Consider the following 11,862-nt stretch of genomic DNA (forward strand, 5'->3'; position numbering starts at 1 on the left):
GCATTCAAAACATTGGTTCGGCTATAATATAAGTTTCCGCCTTGCATTTTCCCCTCCTGGTCCCATAAAACCGTGCGCATGCACACCTGAATGCAATGTTCACTTTATAAATCACAGTCCACCTGGAAACGTTCGTACATGGATCTGGCTCCAAATCCGCTCTCCACACGCCCACTTTCAACCATCAATGGTCAATGCAAAGCACGGCATGAATATCACATTATGCTGCTGACCATGGTTTTTCCACCGTGAGTCCTGACGGAGTCACAGCATCAAGCAATGAGAAGAGGAAGCGAAACTTTCTGACACTGACTTCGAGGTGTTGTTAGTTAGGTGGAGGTGAAGATCAACTTTATGGGACAGCAGTGATGTCGATAATAAAGAAATACACTGATACTCTGCCGTTGCTGTGGATAACATAATGTGTGAGATCAGAAATCGCTGAACCCTCGCTTCCTCCTCGTCCTTCCATTCGCATGCACACATCACGCAGAACCCCGCACCAGTGTCACAGCAGTGTTTATTTATTAAGAGCATCGGACCGATTCCCTCACATCTGTGGATCCTTACCTCCACTCTGGGATATTATTTGGAAAGTTTCTTCATGTCTTGTAAGTGATCTACAGTGCACTGGGTGCTCTGTGCGCTCTGTGCGCTTGATGGCACAGTCATGTTCACTGCAGGGATTTGATGATACATGCACAATGTTAGAAGATATTATTAAAAACTATTAATGACTCGTCTCTGTAACTCCGCTGTTAAATGGAATCTGAATGTAGTTTGCTGTAAGGTGTTTTATTTATTTTTTTTAATCAAAACTAAGCTGTTGGTTTTAATGTAAATGATGAAGTGGATCAATAATCTGGCTTCAGTTCACCACCTCACGTTTGCGTCGCCACTTCCCCGTCTCCAAAATATTTGTAGGTGTAACCCCTATGGGCAATAGAATATATTCAGATGTGGACTAGTTACCAGGTTCGTACGGAGGGAAGAATAGAAGGACACACACAATGATCAACTGGAGCCACTGAGTACGTTTAGATGAATTGTATTGACTTTTAGAAAAATAATAAAATAGATTCAAGTGCAATCAGTAATATTCAATTTTCAATAATAATCAATATCCGGTAACATTAGAACAATTCAAAACAATTTCTTTTAAACACCAATAAATGGCTGCGGAATGTCCATAAGGAAAAATAAAATAAAACAAAATCCTTGCAAGTGTTCTTTGGTTCAATGTCCTTCAAGTCAAAATGTCAGGTCGTAAGTCAAAAAGTTAGTCAATGGTCACGTGTGCGCTTCAGAACGTGTTGACCTGATGGGAGGTGATGCTTCTCATAGAGGTCATCCGATCCACTCCTTGGGATAAGGAGATGTTTTCATCACTAGCTCGCCACCCCTTCGTCAAGGGGAATTCGATCCAATCTCTCAACGGTTTCAAGGGATTCCAAAAAACCTAGCCAAGACTCTGCCGAAAATAATAAAACTCCCGACACTCATCAATCCGGTCTCACTTCGGTTCCGTTTCCTTCAACTTCCACTGCTTTATATAGTTTTATAAACACAGTTTCTACAGTTATACTAGTTTTACGACTTCTACTAGTTTTCTCTGCTTGTCTCTCGTCTGCTCGTGTGTGGCTGCGCATCGACGACAGCTACGTGAAAAAGCGGGGCTTACTTCCCTCTACCCAATCGTAGGTCTGCATCCTTAGATACAGCCAATTAGACTCCAGTATACTCAATCACTAATGGACAGCTTAATTAACCAACAGGTAAATGATATGTGAATGCAGGGAATGGTACAGAAAGGGGAAATCGAGAAATAAGTATATATTATATGGAAATAAAATAATGATAGTAAATGATAATAAATAATAATTATAATAAACAGGGCCCAATTGTCTACAAGGTTACATAGGCATGGGTCAGAGTTTGCTTGGAAATACCCACATTTTTCCGTCAAGTTTGTTTTTACAAATCCCAACGTTTGCGTGAGAATTGGCTTACGCACGTTTCAGGCCCCGTTTTGTGCGTATGCAACGGTTATAAATGAGACCCCAGGCCAGGTCAAAGAGTCTGGGTGAAAACCACACATCAGGATGGAGTCCTACAACTTCTAGGTGTGTAGGTAGGTGAATGTGACAATACAATGTAAGATATGGAGCTAAGCCTCTAGCCCAGATTCCTGAGACACAACTGCCTCAAAACTAGTAAAGTAAGAACAACTCAAACTGTTAATAATCACGAGTGATGTCACACAGTGGCTTTTGAAAGCTTTCCTGCTAAAATGCTGACTTGTTCTTGGTGACCAGCCAGTGATGGAAAACAGGTGGTGATGGGCATCGTGGGCGGTCTAGCGGTGGCATCCTCTGAGGGAATCCCCTGGAGAGGCGGATGACATCACACACGACCACATGGTCACACAGGACAGTCATGGAAGAAAACTCAAAACCTGCAACAGGGTGAGCTGAGAAAATACTACATTTGTGGGTTAAAGGGAGGGTTAAAGGGAGGGTGTTAAAACGGAAACCAAAACTGGTAGAAGCTGTACATTTTTTGTGTAGAATTTTACATTCTACACTCTTGGTCTCCTGCAGCCATGTATTCCTCGACCTTCCTGTGTATTTGCCGCATAGGGCAGGAGGTCCTGCCTGCTCACTTTATGAGCTGGGAGAAACCCAGAAGCCATCTTGTAAACAGCCGATTAAATGAAAAGAGATTATGAGAAACTGCATACCTGACCAGGAGGAGCCATAAACTTTAATAAGAAGGGAAACATTTGGAGTGAGGCTCTGCTGAGTATATTTGCAGCTAGGGAATTCCCCCTTACCACTCCACCCCCCTACCACTGCTCAAGGCTGCTTGAAAACCTCAGGCTGGTACTGTGGAGGCAGAGAGGAAAAATTCTCACAGTTTTATTTATCAGGTGATAAACTGGACGTGGGCCTCACTGCTCCAAACCCCAGCTGGATGTTTTCAGCCTGAGAAATGGAATGCAAAGTCTGGAGGAAGGCATTGTCAGTTGCGAGCATAGTGAGAGGCTTATATGCCACTTACATATACAACCTGGTACCATTAACTTGACAGCTTGAATAAGTGAGACAACAACAAACAAGAGCTGCTTATGCTTTACTTCATATTTGCAACAAAGGCATGGCAACTTGTTTTAATTTCATGGTAGACACAGGGCCAGACACAGCCATTGGTTGTTCTCTTAGACAGATCATATTGCTTGGTATACATTTAGAACACAAAGTGTCACACATGGCATACAGAACAGGCAGCACATAGAGAAAGAAAACCAGAGAAAGACTGTTGATTCAAACAAGGAGGAGTCACCTCTCTACATTAGCATAGTGTATAAAGGGAACGGGGCAAAGGAGTAGGGGGCATGAGACTCTGATTTTCATACTCATTCCTTTATGCCGCTGTTCAGACAGAGCGTTAACATGCATATTGGGTGATTCAATTACAAGAGGACAGCTCTAAGTGCAGCAGTTAACACAACCAAGATGGTCTGAGACACGTGGCTTTATTCTTTTAGCAGTGTGAACATGAAGGTGTTCTCGACCATATTAACAGGCCATCTCTTCAGCTGGTGTCTTTCCACTGTGTATGCAGAGGTACGAAAACAGAGATGCTGGCTTTGATGTCTGAATAAAAAAGAAGCCCAAAAGTATGTATAACAAGTGTGTCAAACATCTTGGGCCACTTGTCTATACTATCTTGATCTCTTCTTCTTTTCAATTTCACGCACACTCGGCACAGAAAGTGCATTGCTACTTCCAACATGTTAAAATCATATTTTAATATATTTGGTCTTTGCTTAATTGTATGTATTTGCATATCGAACAGGCAAGTGTCACTGGAGACATGTGGAAACACATTCTAATACCAGGGCTAAACAGAGTCTTTAGCACACACTCAGCTGTATGCAAGAAAACTGATCTGCAGGCAAGCCTCGTCTGCACAATCCATTCGATCAAAGGTTGGGGAGCGTGGGGGTGGGGATTGATGTGTTTGAGCATGGCATCCTCATAAATGGTGAGTGCATTGTGAAAGAAGAAGTGCTGAAGAAGACACAGGGGACATGTCCCTGTCTTCATTACAAACTAATATTGGATACAACCAGGAGGACAACAAAGAGAAATTCGCTGTCATTATTGTATCTGCTTTGACTTCTTTCATGTTTTAAACATGCTTCCTTATAGCAATTATAACACTGTAATGTTAAACTTTATCAGTATCTGAGCTCTGGGATGTCACTGAAAAGAAGTCATAAGATAAGACAGTTCAGTTAACTAATTGGGTAACACTGTTTTTTGTTGCAGTAATCTGTCTGTGCTACCAAATAAATTTGATGGCCACACCTGAGACCTGTACTACGAAGCGAGCTCAACATACCCTGGATATCTTTTCGTAATCTGTCTTGATTTAATTTAACAAATCCTGTCAGTCTAAGCCGCCACACGAAGATGGTTTCAATTTCTGCTGAAACAGAACGGGACAATGTTGTTACCTGACAGAGGAAACACTCCTCTGATCATTACATCTTTAATCAGACTTTCTTTAAAGCCACTGCAAACAATGCAGTCAACATGTTGTTTATACAGTTCTGGTACAAACTGTATACCCTTACTGTGATAGTGGATTTATTTTAAACAACCATAGACAAAACAATTGAACTGTTATTACATGAATGACAGATATGCACCTAAAATAATGCCAGGGCCTATGGCAATGACAAGTTGCCCATAAGAAGAATGCATTATTATCAACCAAAGAGTCCATGAAAACATTCATCACAGTTAAGAGAGACAATGTAATCATGTTCCCGGGCATCAGCAATTCACTTGAGCCGGTTTCAGACATGTCATCTGGAGAAGCCTGCAAAAGTGGGTCCAGACAATCTCATTCACAGCAGGAGATTCTCGCATTCACAACAACACAGAAATCTTCAGAGTGTTCAGGTGAGGGGTGTTGCAGCAGGCAAAGACAGGATGTAACATAAGAATTACACTGCAGAGATAACATGTTTTGGTCAACACCTTAATCACCAAAAGCTCTCAACATCTTCCTCTGTGTCTTCTACGTGTATGGCAACGCTTTTTTATCAGGAGATATTTGTTTTACTTTAGTTTTTTCCTTTTGTGTCTGTCGCGTGTTGGCAATATCAACACGCCCACTCGCTTGAAAAATACCACAGCGGATCTCCTGCTATGTTCTCATATTGGCTGCTTCAGACATTCTACTGTCTTTTACGAGGAGACTGGAAGGAGAAAGTCTGCAGGCTCTCACTCTGATATTTGCATTCACACAAAGAGCCTGTTCAGAGATGTAAGGAGGTTCTCCAGAGATCATTGCATGTCTCAGAGCAGCTCTGTTGACTTCGATGTTATCTCACCTGATTCTGTATAAATAACAGCCAGACATAAGACAATTAGACCCAAACATTCATAAACCATGATCATTACTTCTTATAGACATAAAAACCAACAATGACATTATTCTGCATAATTATTAAGATGTAACCTACTGTACATCGCTGCCATGTATTTCATTTGGAGTATGGGACCTCAGCTGAGGAAAGGTCCCTTTTTCAAATACTAGTCATATTTGTTAAGAGCTGTCAGTCCTTTATGGGCTCAGGGGTCCAGGTAGTTTGGTTAAAAAATGATTGCACAGAGAAAACAATCCTCCATTAACTGACATCCTTATATCTCTTCTTCATTTGGTTGTGCACATTGTGTCCTTCAAACAGGCAAACACATTTCAGCATTAATATACAAGTTCATTTTATTGCTTTGCTGGTTACCCAAACTGAAGTAAAACGTCTTTACAGCCTGTAGGATCTGTATATTGTTCATGTCCTTCAATTCTACAAACATCTGCCACATTCAGCCAAACAAAAAACATACTCTGTGTTCCACGGAAGAATGAGAACATGCTCATTTTTTGGATAATCCTTGTGGGAGATACTCCAAACGGTCAAGGGCTCAGTTTCTCTCTGCCTCACGCAGGATTTAAAAACAAATGGTGCAATGTCTTAATCCAGGGTAAAATATGATTACTCCATCACTGAAAAGGTCCAGAGCCAAAGCTACTATCCCACTGTGAACACTGCTGCTCTAACTGGTCCAGCAGCTTGTCTACTGAGTGCTCTTTGTTCTCTAGCTTCAGGTATCGCCTGCCAATACCCAGGTCTAACCGAGGCCAGCTTTGGTGAGTCTGCTCTTCCACAGCATCAACAACATGTCCCAGGATGTTCACACAAACCTGTGAACCAGCCTCTCTCATCAAGGCTACAGGCTGGTTTAATTGACCCTCCTCTCTGGGTGTGTGGAGACCTTCCTGGACGCGCACACCAGCTTGGGCTATGTGAGGGTTAGTCCTGTAGCTCATACTATGGCAACGCCTCGGCTGGGCAGCTGGAATATCCACCTCGTCCACACCCAGGGTGGACATGGAACTGGCAGACACCAGGCAGTTGCTGAGCTTGACAAGTGGGGAAGCCGGTAAATTGAAGTTGCCTCTCTGCTCAGCACTAGACTGTATGTTTAAGTGTGTCTGACTGGAATTATATGAGTTGGAGTGGGAGGAATGGAGGGAAGGCGGCAGCTCTGATTCCTGGTGGTGGAGGGCTTCTGTCTGGAGAACAGCTTGCTGGTAGATGCCCTCCACGCTGTCCTCAAGTTCTCTGGGATGTCTGGTCTGGAGCAGGGGCTCAGAGCTGGCCAGCTGCTGCAGACAGAGGATGTTGAGATGGGCAGCTGGCAAACTGCTCACCCACTGGTAATGTTTTGCCATTGAGTTGGCTGCTGCTATTTCTTGAAGGTCGGCTGAGGGCACAGCTGCAGACACAGAGCAGATAACACTCCGCATCTGGGCCAGCAGAATCTTAGTCTCTCTGTCCCTGTTCTCATACAGGACCGTGTTGGCACATATGAGGATGAAGAGTCCAACCCCCATGATGACAGGCCCCAACAGCTTCATCCGTTCATTGTGGATGAGGCTGGCTGTGGACATGAGACCCTTAGCTCCCAGACTCCATCCTGAAGTCTGTGACTTAGAGATGCTTTCACCATCTGTTGCTCCCAGGATGGATGATCTTGATATCCTGTAGGGCCAGTAACCCGCCACAGCCAGGGCAGTTCCGACAACCACTACAATGACCCCCAGCACCAGGAAGGCTCCAGGCAGGGAACGGATTCGAAGCTTGCCTCGGATCACCCTGTCTTTTTTCTTTCTGCCACATAAGGTGAAGCGAGACTTCCGCCGCCCAGATGGGGAAGTTGGCTTGACACCTCCGGCCTTCTGGGACATCATAGCACAGGTCAGTCAGGAACTCTCACTCCAGGTCTCACCCTGTCAGAGGACTTGAGGAGTGAGGAGATGTTAAAGGTGAATACATCTATAGAAGTGTATATGCATCCATTAATTAAATGTGCACAATACATAAGTCAACTGTACTTTTTAAATATCACTTTAGTAGATCACATCATTTTGATGATTATTCAATGAGTAAAACAGGAGGAGCTTGAGAATACAAGCTGGACAATATCTTTACTGAGGGGGAGTCTGTGCCCCTAAATCAAGAAGTCACTTACAAACAGATATATTATTAGCCTGCACTGCACATCTATATTACCACAAAATGATATCTTTCACTTTAGAGAGATCCAGCCCCAACATCTCTGAATGATAAGAATGTTTCTAAAGCTACAAAACATCAAGATTGAGGTGGCAACTTTGACCATTTATAATTTACCAGTGGCTGAATGTCTAAAACCTGGATTAAAATGCTGCATGATCTTTTGCTCATTTCTTTTTGGTCTTTGTTTCTCTTGTTGTATCTTGACTCTGTGGATAGGGAGTGTTTGTTTGCAGCTGTGTAATTATTATTTTATAATTATTATTATTATAATTATTATTACATAGTTAGTAGAGGGATGTCAGTTATATTTGAAATGGATTTTGAAGGTCATCAAATTGTAAATCCTCTAGTCTTACTGGAAAAGAGCAGATAACTTGTGTAATTTCTGCAACACTGACATAGAAGCATACAAACACATTTTACGGTCTGCTGTATATCAAATATTTCCTCTCTGAAATGCATTCCCTTTTAACATCTGGACAGATTGGATATTACACAAGGATGTCTATAAATCCAGACATATTTAGTCTTGCCATAGCTTACTTTGGCCACCCATTAGTCAATGGTTGTTTACTATGTTCCAAACCTTCTAAGTCTGTGGGAGTTTGTAAATTCAAAGAGCTTGAAGAGCTCTCACATGATAATAAAAAAAGCAGAATGAAATTGAAAAACAGCCTCTAACACTCCCACTGCAGTTCCATATATCCTGAGAATTTGACAGTGAGAGTAAAATGCTGTCACCAAGCTGACTGTCAGACACCTCACAGCATTGTCACTTCTTCTTATTGTGCACAGATGGGGCTGGGTGCTCAAATAGGCGTTTGCTTCTTTAGATTTGATGGAGCACAACTCCACAGCATTCAAGCTTCAAAGATTTTTGAAAGTTTCATTCGTGAAAGTCATTCCTTTTCTTCCTCCTGCAGTCAAATATCACAGCCACAGTGACACCGACATTCTGATGAGCAGGATTCTGCACAAATTGATGAAATACAGCCTATCCGACCATCTACCAATCTATCCTTTCCGTCTGTCTGTCCTTCTATCAATTAAGCCATTCAGCCATGTGTCAGTTACTAATGGCTACCTGGTAACAGATCATTTCCAGCAAAGGGAAACAGAAACATTCTTGTTCAACCTGAAAACAAAATATGCCAAAGTGACCAATAAATCAGGGCTCCAAACATTTAAAATAAATCTACATACTGCACTAATCACCATTCCATATTAAAATGTGAGCAGAAACTAGATATCAAACACTGCAGTTCCTCTCAGATCTACAGATCTTTTAAGCCTCTTTCAGGTTGTTTCAGTATTTTACAGCATCAACACATTGGTGTGGTGTTCAGCACCTGCACCTCACAGCAAGAAGGTTCTCCCTGTAACCGCCTGGCCTTTCTCCAGCTGCTGTGTTCTCCTGTCACAGGTTTAGTGGGTTAATTTGTGCTTCCAACTTGCCTGGGAATGGTCTCTCTCATTTGTCAGATGACACTGGCTAAACACTCAACAAATGAAGCTGCAAGTTAAACAAGCCTAAGAACTTAACCTGCACATACTAAGTATTTCCCCAGACATTATGAGTGGTAAAGTCTGATCACAGAAACGAAAGTGTTTGATGGCGATTAAAAAACATGCATTTGTTTCTCAGCTTGGAGCATCTCATGGGGAGTAATCTGCTCTGATGCAGATTTTCCTCATTCTTACAGAATTATACTATCTAGTAGAGAGTACTATAGTATCTCTTTAAAAATGTAAAGCTTGACAGAATAGTCCCAACTCATGTTCCATGTTCCTGGCTTTTTCCAGAGTGTAAAACCACATTTCGCTACTAGATCTTGACCCCTGGTTACATAACACCTTAGCAAACTCCCTCTGCTGATGATTAAGGTCATGAGATTCAGCCAAACATTCCTGATACAAGCATGCAAAGATCAAGTTGTGATTATTTTTCTCAAACTACTATTCAGGGATGAACTTTCATGTTTAAATTAAATAACACAGACTTGCTCAACATGGATTCCGAGTTTACTACATTCACTTGACAATAGAAAAGGACTTCCATGAACCTTTTGCTAATATGGTTGTAAGCAGCATTTCAGTATCTTTTCAACACAAACTGAATTATATCCAGTACAATATCAAAACTGATACTTTGATACTCCTTTCCTGGTCTGAATCATGTTTATTTATTATTTAATATTTATGTGTGTTTCATAGCTGAATCTATTTGTCAGTTGTTTTATTATTTGATTAGACAATTTAACAGCAAACCTTTCCTATGTTATTAACTGTGTATGACTTTTTAATGTCTAATACCCAGTGGTTCCAGTTTCCCCTGCATCAACATCTATAATAATGGATAGAATATCTTTGGTTGGATAGAATCAGTCCCAAAACTCCTGGGTAAATATGTCACCTTAGGTTCTGGGAAATTATGACTCACATTTTTCACAATGCTAGCAAAAGTATTTGGCAGATTAACCAAAGTGAAAGGGAACCCCAAATCCTACATTGCATGTTATTCAGGCAAATGTTTTGAACATTTGAAATATTAGACGACGATCTGAAATCTGCTCTAAAACACACTTCAGACGGGTCTCTTATTACATTATTATAGACTGTGGTCTGTTAATAGTGGACCGCATTCACCATTTCTGACACATGTTTCTATTGGTAAACTCTGCAATATGCAGCAGGACTGCGTCTTCGTGCGTATACAGAACTGAAGCAGAAGGTGCTCAGACATCCAGGTTCACTGTGATATCATTTAATAACACGGCAGTAACCAGATTCACCAAAGAGCAGTGTGAGCTGCAAAAGCCTCAGTGTCGTGCCTGACACAGGACGCATCCCTTCAGTGTGTCATAGACACATCACACTGTTCGCCTGCTGTGTTCCAACCAGCAAAGGAAGCTGGGCCGGAGCCCACATCACTCCTGGGAAGCCACAAGTTGTGCTTGATGATATGTAAAGACACTGGGACACATGATGAGCTGGCAGGGTGTGGAGGGGTGGGACCATCTGTGATGCAAAGGCAACATGAAGCTTAACAAAAATAAAACCTCTTCATGCAATATGAATTAGAATGCTCATTGGGAAGATGATTTAATAGATATATCAAGCGTTTTATAATTACCTTAACGACGGAGAGCCACTGACTGCCGTGCCGTGCCAAACCATCTCGCCTTAAATACTGTGTGGAGCTTAGCGACCGACAGGAGTATGTCTGGCTGTCTGTGCTGCTGCATTCCTCAACAACAACACACACCCGCACAGCACCATCCATACACAGTGTGGTTGGTGGAAGAAACACTGGAGCCAGAGGTGACTGCAGCACTTAACCTGCTGGTTAAACCACCCAGTCTAACTTCTCTGGAACTCCCAGTCCAGTGGCAGCTGACTTCTGGGAACTTGCCTGCATGTCTCAGATCCTGTTGCAGCCTCTTAATAGTTTGAGGACACAGAACATCCTGATCGTTTGGGCTGAGGAGCCTCCAGAATGTGGACAGCTCAGCTGCTGTCTCTGTTCCAGAATATTTACAACAGGCAGAGGGCAGGAGGAGGAGCACGCAGTGTCTTCACCAACTCCTGAGGAACATCTGGCACAAAGCTCGTCTCACCGTGAGGACAATAGACGCCAGCAGAGCCCCGATGCTCCCTTCTCAGCGCTGCGCTCTGCGCTGTCTGCGGACCAGCGCAGTCAAGTGAGCAGCAACAAGCTCCAAAACACGGTGTCTTTCAAAATAAGAGTATCGCAGCGCCATAGAGCCAATAGCATGAACATACCCAAGTGTCTGCATTCTTGAGTAGACTAATGTCCCAAAATGTTTGAGGTATTTTAATCAAAAAGCAGCGTCGGGGAATAAAGGAAAGTACCTTTACTCTTTAAGTGTTAAATGTATTTGAGAGTCACTGTCGCAACAAAGCTTCATGGGTCATTGTGTTTAAGTGTAGTTGAACATTTGTAGTTGAATTTTGTCTTTTTCAATGACAAAATTCTAACTATTAGAAAAAAATTCAACCATCTCCTGCCCTCAATTGGCACTAATACCCTACCAACAACAGAAAAATCCTACCCATTATTTAGGCATTTTCTCTCTGATCAACCGTGATCAGCTTGTAGTTATTAAAAATGGTTCAGAGATGACAGTTAATGTCAATTCGGTTCAACAAGTATCCAGAATAAGACGGGACGGGAGGCTGAGATA

The 11,862-nt window shown here is 42.3% G+C and overlaps 1 protein-coding gene across 2 annotated transcripts; it reads right to left on the bottom strand.

Annotated features, from left to right (window-relative positions):
- Positions 1–3,128: 3,128 nt before the first annotated feature.
- On the bottom strand, positions 3,129–11,286 carry tmem200b (transmembrane protein 200B). 2 transcript variants are annotated; one of them, XM_062409155.1, is made up of 2 exons: positions 10,791–11,286; positions 3,129–7,379 (listed from the first exon to the last, which is right to left on the bottom strand). In XM_062409155.1, the coding sequence occupies exon 2, from the start codon at positions 7,327–7,329 to the stop codon at positions 6,079–6,081; it is 1,251 nt and encodes a 416-aa protein (XP_062265139.1). In that variant the 5' UTR covers positions 7,330–7,379; positions 10,791–11,286; the 3' UTR covers positions 3,129–6,078. The 2 variants fall into 2 exon arrangements, 1 of the variants encoding a protein (XP_062265139.1); XR_009924415.1 differs by lacking the exon at positions 3,129–7,379 and adding an exon at positions 10,483–10,675.
- Positions 11,287–11,862: the final 576 nt, after the last annotated feature.

This window comes from Platichthys flesus, chromosome 17, assembly GCF_949316205.1.
Source record: "Platichthys flesus chromosome 17, fPlaFle2.1, whole genome shotgun sequence".
In the NCBI taxonomy this organism is placed as follows: Eukaryota; Metazoa; Chordata; class Actinopteri; order Pleuronectiformes; family Pleuronectidae; genus Platichthys; species Platichthys flesus.